The 21943-nt window shown below is 45.3% G+C and overlaps 1 protein-coding gene across 3 annotated transcripts in view; it reads right to left on the bottom strand.

Annotated features, from left to right (window-relative positions):
- MYO5B (myosin VB) overlaps window positions 1–21943 on the bottom strand; it is a 295897-nt gene that overhangs the window by 69806 nt on the left and 204148 nt on the right. For all 3 annotated transcript variants that reach the window (XM_081929539.1, XM_081929540.1, XM_081929541.1), the window contains exons 17-19: window positions 19036–19122; window positions 5431–5545; window positions 3140–3351 (exon numbers count right to left, since the gene is read on the bottom strand). In XM_081929539.1, coding sequence (XP_081785665.1) covers window positions 3140–3351; window positions 5431–5545; window positions 19036–19122 — 414 coding nt within the window. The remainder of the gene's footprint in view (window positions 1–3139; window positions 3352–5430; window positions 5546–19035; window positions 19123–21943) is intronic.

Raw genomic sequence — 21943 nt, 5'->3', positions numbered from 1 at the left:
GTTCCTGTCCAGGGTCACAGCCAGTCATGCCCTGATCCAGGCTGCTCCATTGTATTCCCTCTCATTTTCTTTTCCAACTGACACTCGATGTTATTTGGCTGCTAAGTATGCTCAGTTCTCAATTAGGGTTTCCTGGGAGTATCTGAAGTCGGAACTTCCACCAAGTGTGGTGGAAGTGGCTAACGTTCTCTGCCATGAAAACAAACGCCCCCCAAATGCAGCAAATGAGTGCCAAAACCACCATTTGGAATGTCTCTCAGTCTTCACCCCAAGACTCATTGTGTTCCAGTTGTGCAAAACACATTGTCTCTCATTTGCATCCGTCTTAATTTATTAGAAACATATGATTAAGCTGGGGGTGCCGGTGGAGTGAGATGGGGCGATGCTGCAGTCCCTTCCTTTGTTACCTTAGGCTGTTGCTCCTGGACAGCCATGAGAGTCAAATCACATTATCAGCAAATTCAAGTTGCACAATTCAAGTGGGTTTGGCAGCACTTGGGTGGTAAGCTGCTCACTTCAAAGCAGAAAGAGAACAACCCAGACTTCTTGTGAGATGGAAAGTGAATTGGGAAGTGTGGGGAAACAAATTCTCCCCATCAGAGCCGGAGGAAGGGGTGTTTGGTAGGTGTGGGCTGCCCTGGGTGTCACACCCCACTGAGGCAGCACTCACTGCGAGGCCTGCAGTGCACCCGAGCCATGCGTCTCTCCTAGGAAAGATGCAGTGGCTTGGGCGTGCGCAGTCTCCGGTCTGCCCAAATAGCCCACCTGCTGCCTGCGCCCCAGCAGTAGGGTGGCTGAGTGGAAGGAGGCAGGCAGACTCCAGAGGCCCCCGCGGTGTGCGCCGTCCCTATGGGCAATGCGCCCTGCCCTGGGCACACCACCCCAGGCGCCCAAGCAGCTTCCTCTGCCACTGCTCCCCATACCCTTTTACTTGTGCTTTCTAAATTCTTCACTGGTTTTAAGCTCCACTGAAGACATTGGTGGTGTGTAGAAGGTGGCTGCTGGGTGGCCCTTTTAAGGCCACCACATGGGACAAATGTATTGTCTGCCCAACAGACGATCCGGCCCTGCCTGGCAACTTTTATTAAACTTTGCTACGGTGTCCGAAAAGTTGTTAATGCCCTTCCAGGATTGAAATAAAATGTAGCACATAAACCAACTCCGTTTCTCTTAGCTTTTCACATCCCGGCCTTAAATTTTAAAGCCCTAAAAGACATCCTCATCGCGGCTAGCTGCTCCAGTCCCCCAGCACCAAAAGCAAGTGTAGTGCAGCGTAACTACTGGTTACGAGAAATCCAGCACAACGGCAGCAAATTGATTTGACATTTAAAGCAATGTGCACTGGTTTGGCAACAACTAGGAGCAGGACTGCAAGCGGTTCCTACATGGTTCTTAATTTGGGATGCAGTTAGAATCCTCATGTAGTACTGCAGATCAGAGTATTGGCTTGTGGAATATACGACAGCTCGTTATTACACCTCTTTCAATAAATATTTATAAAACCTCAAGTTTTTCGAGATGGTTAAGTGTGCTTCATTGGATTTTATTATTTGTTCTTTGCTTGGAGCGATTAAAAAAAAAAAGAACTTGTGAAAGTGGCGGTGGCTGATCCAATTTCCTATTGCGTTTGATTCCTGCAGGGCTCTCTGTTCTTATCATATGGCAGAAACCAAGTCTATCACACAAGGACAATGCAGGTGCCAGCATGAGTGAAAAAGACTTTCGCCCACTGCAAGAGAGGAATCATTTGTTGTATATTCCCAAATAATATATAGTCTTCAAGGTTTGCTCCAAAGGGAAAGGGACACAAAACATTAGAGCAAATTATTTAAAACAATACTTGCTTGGCAAAGACATGATTCCCCCATCGTTCAGCCCGGACACTGAGGTCCAGCTCCAAGGGCCTTCTGGTGGCTCCCTCACTGCGAGAAGTGAGGTTACAGGGAACCAGGCAGAGAGCCTTCTCGGTAGTGGCACCCACCCTGTGGAACGCCCTCCCAGCAGATGTCAAGGAAATAAACAACTATTGGACAACTATTGGGCTTTTAGAAGACATCTGAATGCAGCCCTGTTTAGGGAAGTTTTTAATGTTTAATGCTGCGTTGTGTTTTAATATTTGGTTGGGAACCGCCCAGAGTGGCTGGGGAAACCCAGCCTGATGGATGGGGTATAAATAATGGGTGGGACATAATAATTTATTATTATTATTATAATATTATAATTATAATTTATTATTATTATTATTAGGGGGTGGGGAGAGCCACGCCGTATATTTAAAGGGCATTCAATGTACATTTGAAGCACATGACTTCCCTTAATAATATTAATTTGTGGCTTTCTGCACCAAAGTGTCTCAAAGCAACTTACAAGAAAATAGTAGAAATAACAAGGAACATTAGCTGGGGAGGCCACTGATACCATGTTCATTGCTGTGTGAAGCATGGTTGCACCATTATCACCCTGGCCAGAAGTTTGATACCTGGAAGCTTCAAGGAAACCAGGCTTTTCAATGGTAGCACTTCCATCGATGCAACACCTTCATGTAAGAGACACACTCTCTCTAGACAGACGGGTGCCAACAACGTTATGTGTTTTTGTATTGTAAACTGCCCTGTGGTCCTTGGATGAAGGGCAGTACAGACATATAATTAATAAATAAACAATTCCCACCATCCCATACCATTCGTTGTGCTGGCTTGGACTGATGGAAACTGCTGTTGGACTCCATCTGGAGGTCACTATACAGTGGTGCCGCGCAAGACAAAATTAATTCATTCCGCGAGTTGTTTCGTATTGCGATTCTTTCGTCTTGCGGAGCGTGGATTCCCTGGGTATTAACGGCTTTAAGAAAAAGGAAGCAAACTCGCAAGACATTTTTGTCTTGCGAAGCAAGCCCATAGGGAAAATCGTCTTGCGAAGCAACTCAAAAACGAAAAACCCTTTCATCTTGCGCGTTTTTTGTCTTGCGAGGCATTCGTCTTGTGAGGTACCAGTGTATTAGTTACACATCCCCAAGATTCAGTATATGGCAGCTTTGCAAGTTCTTATGTACTGGGTTGCAACATATAAAGCTGAAGTAGACATCAAAGTTATCAGCATCAATTCGTATCTCTTACACTGCGTGTGTTTTACTGCTTACCTGCGTGCCAGGTGTCCTCTGGTATACCTCTGGATTTTAAGCGCTGCCTTTTTCATCTTCTGATATTTCGCTCTCTGCAGCCAGCCCCGCACGGTCTTCTGTATCATGATGGTAGCAGCACGGAACTTATCCGCCCGTAGCTTCTCCAGGTACGCCACCTGGCCCGCCCGGAAAAAAATCTTGGTCCGCCCAAACTGGAACTTGTCAGGATCCTTTTCAAAAGCATAAAGGGAAACTGGGTTAAGGGAAACAGCCGTTTAGTTTTCCCCATCAGCACACAAGACGGCCTGTATCACATTTTGCAACTGGGTGAAATTAGGTGTAAGCTTCACATCTGTGCAGATGGCAGGTATCCCAAAATGAGACAACTGACCCGTTTCCTCTCACACAGGTCAGAGTGTGGGGAACAATGAGCGTAAGAAAAACTAGGGGCACATTTGCACACCAAACATATACCCAGTTCTCCCCTTTTCAGGTTACACATGAAGTTTCAAAAAATTTATGATGTGCAACTTGCAGCTTATTTACTGCTGCCTTGGGTGCTGGTGGTACAACAAATTTTGGAATTAGAAACATCTGGACGGGTTGCAGGTCGGCTGCGGGTCCTTAATTGACACTGCCAGTTAAAAAAGAACCTCAAATAGCAAGGGACCAAAAGGACCCTTTTGTCTGAGACCTTGGACAGCAGCTGCCAGTCAATGCAGAAGAGGAGAAGAACACAGGAAGCTGCCCTATAATGAGTCACACCATTGATCCATCTACCGTATTTTTCGCTCTATAGGACGCACCGGGACCATAGGACGGGGAGAACAGGGAAAAACTTTTTTTTCTTGTTCTCCCCCTCTAAAACAAGGTGCGTTCAAGGTGCATTCACCCAAAGCCTCTGGAGTGCAGCGGGAACTCCCGCTGCGCTCCGGAGGCTTCAGGCGGCTACCATCCCCAAGCTAGAACAGCGAGACGGAGCGCTCCGCAGTGTTCCGTCTCCCTGTTCTGGCTTTGGGCTTAGCCGCGCAGCCTGCATTCGCTCTATAGGACGCACACACATTTCCCCTTAATTTTTGGAGGGGAAAAAGTGCGTCCTATAGAGCGAAAAATACAGTAGCTCTACACTGACTGGCAGCAGCTCTCCAGACTTTTAGATAAGAGTTTCTCTCTGCCCTACTGGGAAGGCACCAGGGATTGAACCTGAGACCTTCTGCATGCAAAGCAGATGCTCTGCACCTGAGCCACAGCCATTCCTGGGCTTTGACACCCTTTTATCAACGTTCATACACTCAGATTCAGGAGTACATAAGCAACAGAGAGCAATGGAGCCTTGTGACATTGCAAGTCAGAATCCAACAAAAGAAAGGAGCGGTCGCTGGAGTTACTTCATACATTACTATTTAGCTTTGCCAGGAACCTTTCTGGAGGGTCAATTTAACCAGACCCCGTTGGAAGAAATGGCAGCCTTTTGATGAATCCCCAGGAAACTCTATTGTGCACATTAATTTGGTATGAGGAAGGATTTGATCTTTCCCCTTGTAAAGTCTTTACCTGGCAGACTCAAAGGTGTTATGCAAGAAATATGTATGGCTGGAGAGGGCAAATATATAACTAGAAGGGCAGCCCTGTTTAAAAGTTTGGTAATCGAGATAAGAGCTCAGGCGATCTCAGAGTAAGTTTGGGGCAGATGTCAAATTTTCCATATTTTGTTATGCTTATTCATCTCTGAGCAATAACACAAGAATGGGAAAGGATTTGAAACTTTCTGCTGCAGACAAAGTCACTGTGGTCTCCTGAACCCTAATCTACAACGCAAACTTTGTGAGGTTATACCAGTTCTACTATCATGGCTTCCCCAAAGAATCTGGGTTGGAGTTCCCATGTGTGTTGCTGCGAATTCTCTGTTAAGACAGCCCTAAGCTCTCTCCATACAGCTGAACTGCAATTCCCAACATTCACCCACAAGAACAGCAGTCAAACCAGCTGAAGACATGATGCTCAATTTGGCTCTAATAAAGTGAAATTAAAAGGAGGCCCCGGAATGGGCAAAAGACTGGTAAAGTAATCTTAAGGATCTGAATGTACAAAAAGGGTCCTTTTTAGACTGAGGGCAAAACAACTCCCATGGCCATGTCTCATTTACTTCATTCAATCCTTCTGACAGAGTTTTATTCTGCTAGAATCTCCAAGGTCTCCCAGGTCACGGCAACACCTGGCCAGCTGGGCAGCAGAGGAGGAAGCGAACCTGGGAACTCAAGTACCAAGGCAACATGTGGGGATGTGGAAAGACTCTTAACCCTGCTCACCTTAATTAGGCTTTCCAGCAGCATCTTGCAAATCACTTTCCTGTCCTCCTTTTTTGAGGTGTCCTTCTTTTTCATAAGAATTCGATACCTATTGAAGAAGTCATGGTAGGTCCACCTGAGAAGGAAGCAGAAGAGGCTTTTGTTTAAGCTGAAAGCTATGAGGAAAAGCTAGATGGAAGTCCTTACAGTGTATAGGAAGTCATAATCGCTCCTTCAAATATTCTCAAGAAGCAGAAATGGTGCAGCTGTCCAAAAGCAGAAGTCTTTGTGAATGCAGAAGGAACCTAAGAATACATTTCCGCCAACAACAGAGGCACACAAAAGATCTAGGCAAAACTCCCATGTTCCAAGCAGACCAGAGTCTAGGGTTGTTCACGTAAGAAAAACAATAGTACTGGGGGCTGAAAAGCCAGTAATCCATTGTTCATCACATTGCACACTCATTCTCCATCGCTCTTCCATTAGTGCCAGATTCTTCCAGGCTCTGCCTACAGCCTGTTTAGATTACACCCTGGCTTCAAAACCCATCAGATTGAGTTAAGTTCTATCCTGGCTCAATACACTCACCTGTCAAATTTCATGCTTGGTTCCAGCCTCTGGGCTTGCTCGGTACTTTTTTGAGATCAAAAGTCAGCACCTCTAACCCAAGCCTCAGCCCTGCTAATTACAGAAATTAAGGCTCTTTGTTTTCATGATGAAAGGCAGCCGATGTGCTCTTTCTTGCTACTGCATGCAGAGTCAGGGGCACAGTGAATTGCCAATTTATTCAGCCATTAGATGCAAAATGCAAACAATTGGTGTGGGATGCACTGGACTTAATTCTTCGACTACTGTGAATTTCAAAGCTCCCATACACGTAAGTCAGGACAACCCAGCTTCCTGATCATCTCCCTGTTGAGAGAGGAGAACATAGGCCTTTTCCAACCAACACTTCGGCAAAAGGCTCTGCGGCCTTTGCAAAACCTTTGGCTACCAATTAAACCTTTGGGTAGAGATTTGGAGGCAGCAATGAGCTACAAGCACACCGTGGCGAAGCTCTAATTCAAAGAGGCAGAGCACTATATCTTGCCTCTCGGAAGAGGCATTTCCTGCCATCATATTTAGATTTAGAGCCCACAGAACGGATTCTGAAATTGGCTCACTGTCTGCCAAGTTTCAGCCCATTGCAAATTAAAAGTCCTGAGTTATGGACCCCTCAAAACAGGCCTTTTAAATAGAATTGCTAGGAGAGTCCGGGGCTGCCAACTGCTGCCATAATTAAATGCATGCGAGTGTCAAAAAAGAAAAGGGAAGGGAAGGGAAGAGTAAACCGCAAAATTCCGAAGGACTGTCGAAATGCCAGTAACTCTGCAAAAAGCAAGAGCCTGCCTCCAATAACCTTCAAGAATCGAAGGTGGGCTTCAGGCGCAATGACTCTCCCCTCCTTTCCTGCCGTGTTTGGCTGCTTCCGCAGAGGTCCTGGCAGAACAATGGCTCACAAAAACCCCTTTTCAGGATGAAGCAGGCTTGTTTGTGACAGGATGGAACCAGGTTGGTCCTCTCCATTTCAATGTTTAGGGTCCTGATTGGGTAAACGGGTGTCTATCTGCCCCAGTATGTCCAACTGCAGCAGCTTTACAGGGTAGTCCACAAGTAGGCAATCTGGTGCTCTCCTGATGTTGATGGACTCCAACTCCCACCATCCCTGACTGTTCTCCATGCTATTTGGGGCTAATAGGAATTGGGAGTCCCACAGCATCTGGAAGCAGTTACAGATAGGTAGCTGTGTTGGTCTGCCATAGTCAAAACAAAAAAAATTCCTTCCAGTAGCACCTTAAAGACCAACTAAGTTAGTTCTTGGTATGAGCTTTCGTGTGCATGCACACTTCTTCAGATACACTGAAACAGAAGTTTCCAGACCCTTCTATATAGTGAGAAGGTGGGGAGGGGTATTACTCAGAAGGGTGGTGGGAATGGGTGATTGGCAGATAGCTGTGATGAGCCTGTTGACGACTCTTAACAACTGCAATAGGTCTTACAGGAAAAAGCAAGGGGTGAGAAGGTGAAAAATGGCTTTGTCATGTATAATGAGATAAGAATCCAATGTCTTTGTTCAGACCAGGTCTCTCCATGGTTTTAAGTTTGGTAATAAGTTGCAATTCAGCAGCTTCTCTTTCCAGTCTATTTCTGAAATTCCTTTGCAGTAGGAATCTGGAAGGCATGACAATGACTACCCTGGGCTAGTCCATTTTCCAAGCTAAGTCACAGAGCTCTGTGAGCAGACTTGCACCAACCCCCACAATGTCTGCAGTTGCTGTTTTTAAAAAATCTATGCATTGTAAGCCAGTTCGCATATTTTTGGTCACGCTAAGGTGTGACGGAAGGTTGGGAACCGGCTCTTACAGGTATAAAGCTCAAGAATATTACTGTGGCAGAGTCGGCACAGAACACATCGAACTGTTTACAATGTCCAAGGCTCTTGCAATGTCCAAGCCTTAAAAAAAAATTCCCCTCTATATAAAGATAAATAAAGCTCGGTAATCTATGGACCCTGTTTTCCTAGAAGGGACCACAAGGCAGCGTAAGGCGCATTATGAAAAAATCAGTCTGCAGAGAAGGGGTGCCAGTGGAAAACATTTCAATTATGTATGTGCAATGTCTGTAAAAGTTTAGCAGCTGTGATTTTTATACCAAACTGGTACAAGGCTGCAGCATCTGACAGACAGCTCAGATGAACGAAAGAGGCATGAGTGAGAAGTCTGGAACATTCATGTGACAATCCCAACCGCTCCTGGCTAGATGAGGTTATATATATTGGATGAGGTGAGCTTGGAATCAGTAAAGGCAGGCGAGCCATCAAGGATATTTGTAATAATATGTTTAGAGAAAGGCTAGGGGAAAAAACTATTTTATAGGCTATAAAAGGCTGAGGTTTATCATCAACACCAGCTATTTGCACAGCCAACTAGTGCACTTAAAAAAATATGTGTTGTGAATGGGGGGGGGGGAGTTTTTTATGCATTTCTGTGGCACAGAGGCCAAAAGGTTTCCAAACTCTCGATGGCATGGCATTCCAAACTTTGCACCGAGAAAAGCTGAATTCTGCAACCTGCGTAATTTCGCAAATGTGCAGAATTTCTCACAATTTCTGCCAATTTTTTATTACTTTGCATCTCCGGCTGAGCACACAACAGCAAATATCTAATTCACCAAAAGCCTTCCACACAACGCCAAATATCTAATTCAGCTACTTCTAGGGCTCCCGAGTTTTCAAGCACTCAATGTACACAGCCCTGGAAAGATGCAAGAGGCAAGCATCGATAAACAGTAAATTTGCGAAGCAATTCCCAGCTTGTTTCAGCCGTTTTCATCAGGGGAATTTATTTGGCCATTAGCTAGACACAAAGCTGCAGATCTTCTACCTAGAATAGATCCAGAGGCACGAGAGCTACGTGCCTAGCTAACAAAGGTTTAAAACTCCCCCACCCCTCGCTGAAGCCAAACTATGTAGGCAATTGGTTACTGAATTATAGCTTCGCATAATGGGCCTGGTTTATTGCATCTTTCTCGTGATTGGTTCTGTCTCTGCGTCACATGTTGTTGTGCAAATTACTACTTGAAGTGTCTGTCTATATCCTAGTTCTCTTCCCCATTCAGTCACACAAATGTGCACTGATAAGTACAGACCACTGCTGCTCCTGTACTGGGGAAAATGATGGCGTTAACAGGCCCAGTCAAAGGAATGGGGACACAGCTCAGTCATAGGGCAGAAGCATTGCATGCAGAAGGTCCCAGGTGCCTTCACACGGCTTCTTGCCTTTCAGACACTTGCAGCCTCCTTGGGAGGGACTGGTGCTCAGTGGCAGGACACCTGCTTGGCATGTAGAAGGACCCAGGTTCAATCCTTGGCCATCTGCTGCTAGAAGGACTAGATAGCAGGAGATGGGAAAGACCACTATTTGAGACCTTGGAGAGTCGCTGCCAATCAGACAAAAAGTTTGACCAGGTATGAATCATGTTCCTATTGCAGCTAGTGCAGAACGATGGGAGGAGATGCTCAGCGGCATGTATGACACCTCTGCTAAAACATTTGCATGAGCTGCCCATATGCTACTGAGTGTTGTTCAAGGTGCTTGTGTTGGGCAATTAGGGTTCTGGATTCCTTAAGGACTGCTGGAGCCTTTATCTCCCAGATCATCTGCAGGAGTGATATAGTTGACCCCCATATTACAGAGGCCCAACTAGCCTCAACTAGAATTTAGTGGGCATTTAGTGTTGCTGGTTCCATTCTTTGGAACACTCTTCCAGCAGAGATTTGGCAGGCATCCTTGCTTTTGACTGTCAGGCATCTCTTGAATGCATTTTAATGCCGACAGAGCTTTGCCGCTGTTTAAACGGGTTAGCCAGTCACTTTAATGGTTGTTTTCATTGTTTTAAATGGTGTTTTATGTTGTATAGTTGTACATTGCCCCGATCTTTGGCGGTATGGAAATCTTGGCAAGGGGTGGGTGGGTGAGGGGGCAGGAGGGCAATGCAAATAGGAGCAAGAGTTCACCCCAGTTACTGGTGGCAGCATTCAGTCTTCCCCCTTAATTGCTATGTGCTGGATTTTGTGCCCCCCACCCTAGGTAAAGGTAAAGGTAAAGGGACCCCTGACCATTGGGTCCAGTCGTGACTGACTTTGGGGTTGCGGCACTCATCTCGCTTTATTGGCTGAGGGAGCTGGCGTACAGCTTCCAGGTCATGTGGCCAGCATGACTAAGCCGCTTCTGGCGAACCAGAGCAGCGCACGGAGACGCCGTTTACCTTCCCGCCAGAGCAGTACCTATTTATCTACTTGCACTTTGACGTGCTTTCAAACGCCTAGGTTAGCAGGAGCAGGGACTGAGCAATGGGAGCTCACCCTGTCGCGGGGATTCGAACCGCCGATCTTCTGATCGGCAAGTCCTAGGCTCTGTGGTTTAACCCACAGCGCCACCCGCATCCCTTGCCCCCCACCCTAGTTCCTTCAATTTATTCCATTTCAAGGAGAAGGCATTGTTACCTCCTTCCATGTTACTCCAGTGTCTTACGCCTGGAGAGGAAGGCGGCTGAAAGACAAGGGGAAAGGTAGCCGGCCACCTGCAGCAGAGATCATGATTGTGGCAGTGCCAGCAGTAATACAGTGAGCGGGGAAAGTATTTGATCCCTTGCTAAATTTTCCTGTTTGCCCTCTGACGAAGAAATGACCAGTCTATAATTTTAATAGTAGGTTTATTGTAGCTGTGAGAGACAGAATAACAACAGGAAAATCCCCAGAAGACAAAAGAGAGTCAGAGACTGATGCACATTATAATGAGTGAAATAAATATTTGACCCCTTTGCAAAAGACGACTTAGTACTTGGTGGCAAAACCCTTGTTGGCAGTTACAGAGGCCAGACGTTTCTTGTAGGTGGCCACCAGGTTTGCACACACCTGTAAAGAGCTGGGATTACAGGTAAGACCTCTCCCTTACAGCAGGTGCTTCTAATCTCAGCTCGTGAAGATACCAGGTAGCCTGACATCTCCCTGGTTGATAGGGGATCAAATACTTATTTCACTCATTAAAACGCACATCAGTCTCTGACTTTTGTCTTCTGGGTTTCTGGGTTTTTTCCTGTTGTTATTCTGTCTCTCTCAGCTACAATAAACCTACCATTAAAATTATGGACTGGTCATTTAGCAGGGGATCAAATACTTTCCCCCCTCACTGTAGAAGCAGGAGGGAACTGCAAGGAAAAGGCGAGTCCCTGCAGCCTGTCAAATTCAATATGAGGGAAGCTCCTTTTTAAAACTTTCAGCACAGCTCTCAGGTTTTGGAACGGAGGATCCACACGAAATGGTACACACAGCTCATCTGGGTTTTATACTTTCCCAAAATTAACCCCTTCCCCCTTTAGCTGCACTTCCCCAAGACTGTATGGTGCAATTCATTCCCCCACCTCTTCCACAAACACACACGCACTGAATAGGCAAGAATTAACCCAGTTTAACCCACTTGCCATCTCAAATGTCTCTGAACTTCTTAGTCAAAAGAAGAAAGCTCGAGAAAACTCCACACTGCTTAGAGAGGGGGGAGGGGGGAGTGTAATTGTTGCAAGCTTCCTTCCAGGGGGAAATAAACTTAATTGTGTCCAACAATGCGGAAACGAAAAGTTGGAAAATAAATTTGGGCAAACAAATGGTTCAAAACCCATTCAAGGAGATGGAATGAGCAGCTCCTGCTGCTGTCGTGTAGCAGCAGAGAGTTACAAACAGCAATCCCAAGTCAGAGGGGAAAAAATGAGGATGGAAGGGGAAGAACAAGACACACACAGACACACACACACACACACACACACACAGAGAGAAAACTAGGCTGAGAAAATTGCCTTGTATTCTGTTAAGGCCAAACCATAAGCAAATGTTTTATTGAGCATTTCTGTGATGACTCCAGCCTCCTCCCCCTTTACCTCAAATACCTAAAGTATATCTAGATACTAAATCTTTACACTCTGCATTGCTTTCCTGGGAAGAACAGTGCCTCTGAGTGCAACTTCTGCAAGCTGACATCGATTCACTCAATGAAACAGATTATCAGCAGATTCAGGCCTGACAGGAGGAAGTAACTTCATTTAGCATGTACTTGACAAAATTCACTGCCGCAAAGCATGAGGGTGATGGCTGCTGAGCTTATGTGACTTTAAAAAAAAGGATTAGAAAAGTTATTGATTGATGGACTTAGCAATGGCTATCCCGTACACTAACAGCAAACTGATTTTCAGAACAGGAACTTTATTTACGGCTGCTCCAGATGACCTGCTTATTCGGCATTTGTGCTCATTTTCTTGCACAAAGCTTAAAGGTAAAGGTAAAGGTACCCCTGCCCGTACGGGCCAGTCTTGACAGACTCTGGGGTTGTGCGCCCATCTCACTTAAGAGGCCAGGGGCCAGCGCTGTCCGGAGACACTTCCAGGTCACGTGGCCAGTGTGACATCGCTGCTCTGGCGAGCCAGAGCCGCACACGGAAACGGCGTTTACCTTCCCGCTTGTAAGCGGTCCCTATTTATCTACTTGCACCCGGAGGTGCTTTCGAACTGCTAGGTTGGCAGGCGCTAGGACCGAGCAGCGGGAGCGCACCCCACCGCAGGGATTCGAACCGCCGACCTTTCAATCGGCAAGTCCTAGACGCTGAGGCTTTAACCCACAGCGCCACCTGCGTCCCTGCACAAAGCTTAGGCAGTGCTTAAACCATATCGGACCTTTCTTGAGTATTTGCTCCAATTAGTTCAGAGGGCAGTGAGAGATTTTACTTTCTTGGGCTCCGTGATCACTGCAGATGGTGACAGCAGCCACGAAATTAAAAGACGCCTGCTTCTTGGGAGAAAAGCAATGACAAACCTAGACAGCATCTTAAAAAGTAGAGACATCACCTTGACAACAAAGGTCCGTATAGTAAAAGCTATGGTTTTCCCAGTAGTGATGTATGGAAGTAAAAGCTGGACCATAAAGAAGGCTGATCGCCTAAGAATTGATGCTTTTGAATTATGGTGCTGGAGGAGACTCTTGAGAGTCCCATGGACTGCAAGAAGATCAAACCTATCCATTCTTAAGGAAATCAGCCCTGAGTGCTCATTGGAAGGACAGATCCTGAAGCTGGGGCTCCAATACTTTGGCCACCTCCTGAGAAGAGAAGACTCCCTGGAAAAGACCCTGATGTTGGGAAAGATGGAGGGCCCAAGGAGAAGGGGATGACAGAGGACAAGATGGTTGGACAGTGTTCTCGAAGCTAGCAGCATGAGTTTGACCAAACTGCAGGAGGCAGTGGAAGACAGGAGTGCCTGGCGTGTTCTGGTCCATGGGGACTAAACGACTAACAACAACACAACAACAAGTTCAGAGGACGATCATACAATCCTGTGCTCACCTTGATTTGTTTATGGTAGGCTTCTTTAAAACCAAAACAAAACAACAACAACAACAAAACAATGTTTTCTTGTTATATGTCATTATTCCTTCATCCCATTCTTTTCGGTACATTCTTCATCACTTTCCAAACCACAAAAGGCATTAAAAATGATTCAATGGGCGAAGGGGTGGGAACCTTCAGCCATCCAGATGCTGGTGAACTACAACTCCCATCATCCCTGGCCATTGGCCATGCTTGCTGGAGGTGATGGGAGTTGTAGTTAAGCAGCATCTGGAGGCTTCCCAGACCTATGTTAGGGCTACAGAGCACTTTAATAATTCACTTTAACTGTGCAAACCTAAAGTTCTGGTGTTGTGCTTTACTCTCCGTGCTTGACTCTCACCCACAAAATATTGACTGAAGGCACTCCTAGACAAAACAGACCTTTCTGTCTATGCACAAGGGGAAGGTTTCTGCAAGACTGGAGGAACCATCATTTGGCAGAAGAATAAAACAACTTTGTAGGCTGGAGAGGGGAAGGAGAGCAGTTCCAATAAGGACCACAGAATGTTGACAGACTGGGGTTTTTTTGGGAGGGGTGTTGGGGGGCAGGGGAAGAAAAGGAATGGAGCACAGGTTTCCAAACTGTGGTTCATGGAGCACCAAACGACCTTCAAGCTTCATTCAGGCATGTCTGCGTTGAACATTCATATTGATCTTAATTGGAACTTTATTGTTTCGTTTATTTCTTTATTTCGTATTCAATGCCATTTTAAAATGTGTTAGGGAGGATACTGGGTTATTGTTTTTATTTCGATTATGTATTCTGTATTTTTAAATCATTGTTTTATCCTGTGGACAGCCCTGAGATTGTATAGGGCAGTATACAGATTTAAATAAAAACAACAACAAAGTTTGAATTCTATGGAATGCAAGATAAGATATAAAAGAAGCAATAAAAACACAATTAAAAAAAACACTCAGCATCTCGCACAGTACACTACAACTGCTAAAACAGGCATAAAAATCATTCTATGGTCCACAAAGACAACCAGCCATTTTCAACTGGTCTGTGCAAAAAAATAAGTTTGGGAACCACTGGAATGGAGTATCCAAGTAAAGGGCAAGGCCGGTCAGAACCCTAAACAGGAGCATTCTATACTGCAACATTTTGTTGCAGGTTTCACTTGCCATACACATAGTATATCTCTGGAGACAGACAAACAGGAAGATCATCACTTTGACACTGGGCTGATGAGCTTCCCAGATTGTGTCTGGTTCCTCAGAACTAGGAACACTGGTCTGGTCTAGGAAGGATAACTCTTCTGTTCTTATGACTGACCCTTCTGCAACAGCTGCGCATTGACTCACTGATCTTAAAGTGAAAGTGTTCGCACACAAGGAAGCTTGTGAGTGATCGCTGAGGAGCTCAACTATTCAAGTTCATTGTTTCTAAAGATTACCTTTCAAGTGTAGCCAGCACTTCTAGAACGAAGATAAATTGATTCAAAACGGTTTTCAAGAAGTAAGAGACAGTGTTCCTTGCTTTAAACAAAAAAGGCTGTGATCGATACACTGTCCATTTCTTAGGGATGGTGCATTCATCATGGTACAGTCTAATAACGAACATACCCCTCTGCTCCTGAGCAGCGCTTCAAACTGAATTATACATTTTTAGTCTATCACATTTATGCAGAAATCTAGTATTTCATGGCACAAAAAACCCACAACTAAGCGTATCCAGTGTTGCAGTGTTTATAGTTTTGAAGGTTCCTGTTCCGCCAGTGCTCCCTGAAATCAGGAATGATTAAAAAGCTGCTCTCTCAATTACACAAAGGGAACACAAAGGGAACAAGAAACTTTGCAGCAGCTTTGTCAAGGGATTGCAAAGTGATCCTGAACTCTCAATATTTCAGTGAGGAACAACTGAAACGGTAATTACTCCTTCACCAATGCAATGCAGACACATTGAAACCAGCCATGTTGAAGTACATGGTATCCTATACACAGAAACATGTACAGGCAGCTGCAGGTGGTTCAGCCATCTGCCCAGGAGGAACTTAAAAGTATCCTGGTTGTCTGTTAGGCCCTTGTCTTACGCCGTGACCTTAAGGTGCCCAGAAATGCAGAGGAGCATTTTTCAGCATTGGTTTCAAATAATAATAATGATGATAATAATTTATTATTTATACCCTGCCCACCTGGCTGGGCTTCCCCAGCCACTCTGGGCGGCTTCCAACAAAATATTAAAATACAGTAATGCATCAAACATTAAAGGCTTCCCTAAACAGGACTGCCTTCAGATGTCCAGAAGGGACCTGAAGCTGCAGACATCTTACAACGTTTATTTATTGGCCATCTGTCACTATGCGCTAATTCTTAATCAATAGGTGAACTGAGAAATACATAATAAACACACACACAAATTTGCAATTAGGGACAGGTGATTCTGTCAATGTTGATTTCTTTCAGTTTCTCTTTTTCCACAGCAGTTTGAGGGTTGTTGTTTTTTTAAATTCCCTGTGAAGATTCACCAGCATTTGACTGCGAATTTCTCCTACCATACATAGATCTGTATGCAAATTTCAGTAATTTGCATTTTTTGTGTGTGACTCTATTTCCACCTGCTGTAATGCTTTTTAATATTATTTTCAGTAACGTATGTGTTTAAATGCGCAATTTGCCTTGTTGCATGCATTCTTGCACATATCACTTGGCTGGAGAACTGCAAAATTCAGAGAAGAGCAAACCTTGGAGAAGGGAAGGGCTGTGTTTCAGAAAGTGCTGCTAAGCCCAAACCACAGGAGCTTGTGGTCCACTTGTATGTGGGGCGGTTTCTGTGACAGCAGAGCCTTAAAACAGGCAACCCTTCACCTGCAGCCTGAAATTGTGCATTCCAGGAAAAAGCTGTCACCACTAGGATCTGCAGATGGTGTAAACTGGCCCAGGCTCACCAAGCCTTGCTTCAAAGTAAATTGGCGCATATAGGAAGACTGCCCTGGCGATTAAATGGAATCTTACATTCCTAGGCCCATCAAGTCTCTTTAGACAGGCTGCCATAAATATTATATGCATGTCTTTCATGGCTTTTGGGAGGGCTTAGTAATGGAAAGGCTGTAAAAAAAATGAATAAAACCCCAAATAACAGGGGGAAAGTATAATTCTCTATTAAAGCTCCACTGAACTTTTATCGTGATGGTTTATTTGTGTGGACTATGTACGATTAACAGCCTTCCAGTTTGCTAGCTCAGCAGTAATGTCTGGAATTCCTTATGAAATGCAGATTAAACGAGGCTGGTGCTGGTCTAGGCAGACGAAGAAGAAACCTCACGACACACCTTCCTGCTTTTTATCTCAGGCTCCTAACTGCTATGCAACGGCATGGTGGGCACTCAGCTAATGACAGAGCTGAAGGCTAAGTGGTGAATGGCAAGGAGATGCGGACATTATAGCCAGTATGAATTAGAGCTTAATGTTAAGTAGACACACCTTTAGCCTTTCACTGTAGAAGAATGGGAATAATTGCTGAGATTAGTGTATTAACACCTGTAATGGGGCAGGGCACCGCTTGCAAAGAAAGAAGATGAATATATAAAATTCCTGCAGACAGAGGACCAGATAATTTTTCTAACAATGATTGTTGTTGTTGTTATCATCATCACCTTCGTAATCCTCATCAAATTTAGTACCCACCCTTCACCAGAAGGGCAGGTTACGGCAATGTAAAATATGGTATTTAAAACAGTTTAAAACAAATCCCAATCACAAGTAGAACGGGTCCTAAAATATATATACTGTATATCTAAACTGTCAAAGGGCCAGAATAAAAACGGAGAAGGTGGCCGAAAATAAATGGGTTTCGAAAAGCAGTTTAAAGGTTTGCACAATTGAATCCCCTGAAAGTCCAGGTATTGTTATAAACTCAGGACAGTGGCTGTGGCAGAGGTGCTCTTTTCAAGAGTAAGGAGGAAATGTAGCCCTCACTAACCCAGAATGTCAACACACAGAATGTCACTAGGAAGAGCGTATAATGAGATACAATGAGGTGAGGGAAGTTTGGCCGAACTGTATGCCACTCTGGGGACCCATAGAGAACACTCTGCATTCGCCCCTTTTTGTTGCTAATGCACATTTACATTCTGAGGCAGAAGTAAGGGGGGGGGGGAGAGTGGCATGAGGACTCGCCATTACAGTAGCCTTACGTTTATAATCCCATTGCTGCAGATGGTAAAGCTGATCGTTATGCCGATAGTAAAACACGAAAACTGCTCAGCGGTGAAGCCAGGTGCACTCCCACCCTCAAAAGATGACTTGCCCTTGTCATCGTTATCTCTTAATTTATACCTGGGATGTGCAAAATTTCACCAAGCCCTAAAATGTTTCTTTTGTAACTCCAAGGTCCCCAAAATGTGGTGGAAATTCCAAACACAAACCTGTCTCTATCCTTGCTTTATCTGTAAGCCAATCGTTGCAAACTACATTAGCACAAGACAGTTTGGGGGACTGGCTTAAAGATGACGATGCTAAACATGCCGTGTGGCAGAACACCAGATAACTGGCCAATCTTTAATTCACTTACAGACTTGTCACTTGAAATTTTATGGAGCGGGGTTGTTAAAAGAGGCCACCACTATGTTGTAGCCAGAAAAAAATAGTTACTGCTGGGATTTCTCCTTGAAATTATTTTTTCTCCTCCGAGGGTGTTGTGGAAGTTGGGTGCTGTTTATTTTTTAAAAAATAGAATCAATGCTGAAATGAGCTTATAGTCTTTCTGTACAAAACCCCCTCTTGGTTACTCCTATCCCCAAGAACAATTCAGGGGCCAGGAGATGGCGTAGGGGGAGTCATCTTGCTGCTGCCATGGCTACCGTATTTTTCGCTCCATAGGGCGCACCGGACAATAGGGCGCACCTAGTTTTTAGAGGGGGAAATCAAGAAAAAAAATCTTATTTCCCCCCCAGCCCCAAAGAGCAGTGTACAGGCTGCATGCAACCTCTCCATGCAGGAGGGGTTGCACGCGGCTATGGCACAAGCCAAGGCAGTGAGCGTGGTGGATCCCGCTTGCTGTTTTGGCTTCCTCTTTCACCCTGTGCAACCTCTCCTTGTCAGGAGAGGCTGCACGGGGCTAAAGAAGCCATAGCCGTGTGCAGCCTCTCCCTGCTGCCTTCAGAGCACAGCGCAAGTTCCTGCTGCGTTCCTCAGGCTTTGGGTTCCTTTTGCTGAAGCCGGGAGAGCAAGACTCTCCTGGCTTCAGCGAAAGGAACCTGAAGCCTCCGGAACGCAGCGGGAACTTGTGCTGGTCTCCGAAGGCCTTCAGGCAGCTATTCCTGATGCCTGGAGAGTGAGAGGGGTCAGTGCGCACTGACACCTCTCGCTCTCCAGGCTTCAGCGAAAGCAACGTGAAGCCTCCAGAGCGCGGGGGGAGCTCTCCCTCTGCGCTCCGGAGGCTTTGTGTTGCTATCGCTGAAGCCAAGGAGCCTGCATTCGCTCCATAGGACACACACACATTTCCCCTCAATTTTTGGAGGGGGAAAAGTGCATCCTATAGAGTGAAAAATACGGTAAATAACTAGAAGACAGGTATCCTTGCTGATCTGCTACAAACCAACCTGGCTACCTTCTACCTATCCCCAGATTCTATTTTGCTTTTGTGTTTGCTAATTTCAATACACACACACTAAAAACAACACAGCGGAAGAGAGTTTCAGAGATATGGTACCTGGACGGGTAGCCAGCTGCACTGATGCGGATGGTCTCCAAGACGCCACAGGCTCTCAGCTGCTGGACTGCTCTCTTTGGATCAAAGCTGCAAAGAAACAAATTTATAGCACCTATGAATGTGGCAATGCAATACATCTAAAAGCCCTAACAGCAGTTTTTTTCAGGCAGCGCAACTGTTAACAATGCCAAGCAGCGTAGTATCTCTGAGTCAACTGTATAAGTGCTTTCTTGATGGAATGAGTACAGAAATTTGCCCAACCAGAGAAGGTTTCATACAGATAAGGCTTCTCCTTTTAAGCAGGGGTTGGGTTGCCATCTGCCATGGATGCTTCAGTCGAGATTCCTGCATTGCAGTGAGTTGGACTAGAGCTGTGTTCCCCAACCTTGGGCCTCCAGCTGTTTTTGGACTACAATTCCCATCATCCTTGACCACTGGTCTTGCTAGTGAGGGATGATGGGAGTTGTAGTCCAAAAACAGCTGGAGGCCCAAGGTTGGGGAACACTGGACTAGAGGATCCTCCCAAATCTATCATTCTACGACTTCCCTAGGAGGACTTCAACATTCACTAAAATTTAAACCGTAACCGAAAGTGGGGTGGAAATAGAGAAATTTAGTGCACTGCAAGAAAAGAATCGCTATGAGGATCTAGCAAACCATTTCTGGATTTGTAAACACTAAAGCATTCTTAATCACATTCTGCAAGGGCAAGGGGAGCTTCTGATGTGGGCTGAGAGCCCTCTCAATCTGGCCTTTGGGACTCTCCCCAAACTTCACTCCCTCTCCCCAGGCAACTTCCCTAATTGGCCCATGCATTTTGGGGGTGGAGGGTGGGTCAGGGGCACAGAAGTGAAGGGAAAATGCTTTTGACTAGCTGGGATGTGTCCCTGAACTGTAACAATGCTTATCGCGTGCCAGGTTGAAGGATGGGGAGATGCGGTAATAGGTGGTGATAGAGCATCCTCTGGCTTTTGTGTGCCTGGAATGTCCCCTGGTGTACATCTGCTGCCCCACCATTTTTTGCTTCTGACCCTCACCCTCCTCTAGCATAAGGAGAACATGGTCTATGAGGGAACCCTACCCTCTGGTTGAAAAAAACAAACCAGTTTCCTGTCACCTTCATTTTCCCAGCACCAAGGAGGTGGATGGGACCACTGCTTTCAACCTGAAAGGAATTCCTAATTCTGGATCCTACTTGTGGAAGGCCTTTTCACCCCCTTCAGTGAATAACTGATCTGAAGGCAGCCCTGTATCAGGAAGTTTTTAATGTTTTATTATGTTTTTATGTGTGTTGGAAGCTGCCCAAAGTGGCTGGGTGAAATAATATAAATATAAATATAAATATAAATATAAATATAAATATAAATATAAATATAAATATAAATATAAATATAAATATAAATATAAATATAAATATAAATAAATAAATAATATAAATATAAATATAAATATAAATATAAATATAAATATAAATATAAATATAAATATAAATATAAATATAAATATAAATATTGGCAAGTTCACAATTTGCCAGTACTGAATTAGAAACTCCAGGATTGCTCGCCAGTTCCTTTTCTGTGGCTCAAAATCTTCAGCAATTGCTGTCAACATTTAATATTTGCAAATCCAGAATCAATGAGCAGTTTTGAGTAGCCCTTGATGCACCATAATAGCAGAAATACGCTGCCTCCTGGTATTCGCCACATTATAAAATCCATCAAAGCTGTCAATCCTCCAGCAAGTGACCCATTATTTTATCATGAAGTCAAATGCACAAGAGCAGACATTTAGCACATTATTCCTGCGAGCAGCTCAGTAGTACGTGTACTCGTGTGTGTGCGCGCGCCATTTTAATAATAATAAATTACACTAGCAATTTTGCTTTGACTGAGCACCTTTCATCATGCAAACTCCCAAAGCAATTCTTTATGTTGGCTATAACAAAGAGACCTCTCCGAAATGCTGCTGCCACGATCAAACTCTTGCCACTTTGGGACAGAGTATGGCAGTTATTCAACAACACGTTTAGCAAGAAGTGGAGCGTATCGCAAATTTCACAGGAGTAACTATAACAAAAGTTAAGCGAGGGAATGAATTTCAGTAGGGACAAATGTAAGATTCTGCAGTTAGGTAGGAAGTAAAGGTAAAGGTAAAGGTACCCCTGCCCGTACGGGCCAGTCTTGACAGACTCTGGGGTTGTGCGCCCATCTCACTTAAGAGGCCGGGGGCCAGCGCTGTCCGAAGACACTTCCGGGTCACGTGGCCAGCGTGACAAAGCTGCATCTGGCGAGCCAGAGCTGCACACGGAAACGCCGTTTACCTTCCCGCTGGTAAGCGGTCCCTATTTATCTACTTGCACCCGGAGGTGCTTTCGAACTGCTAGGTTGGCAGGCGCTGGGACCGAGCAGCGGGAGCGCACCCCGCCGCAGGGATTCGAACCGCCGACCTTTCGATCGGCAAGTCCTAGGCGCTGAGGCTTTAACCCACAGCGCCACCTGTGTCCCTTAGGTAGGAAGTACCAGGTGCACAAATATAAGATGAGGGACGCCTGGATTGCCAGCAGTGCATGTGAAAAGGATCTAGGGATCTTAGTAGACCACAAGCTTAACATGTCAAAAGTGTGCTGCAACAGCAAGAAAAGCTAAAGCTACTGTATTTTTCGCTCTATAGAACGCACTTTTTCCCCTCCAAAAATTAAGGGGAAATGTGTGTGCGTCCTATGGAGGGAATGCAGGCTCCTTGGCTTCAGCAATAGCAACGCGAAGCCTCCAAAGCGCAAAGGGAGTGCTCCCTCCACTCTCTGGAGGCTTCGCGTTGCTTTCGCTGAAGCCTGGAGAGCGAGAGGGGTTGGTGCGCACCAACCCCTCTCGCTCTCCAGGCTTCAGGGATAGCCGCCTGAAGCCTTCGG

The sequence above is a fragment of the Podarcis melisellensis genome (genome assembly GCF_964234715.1).
Source record: "Podarcis melisellensis genome assembly, chromosome: 11".
Classification (NCBI taxonomy): Eukaryota; Metazoa; Chordata; class Lepidosauria; order Squamata; family Lacertidae; genus Podarcis; species Podarcis melisellensis.
This window is presented reverse-complemented; position numbering and strand designations above follow the sequence as displayed.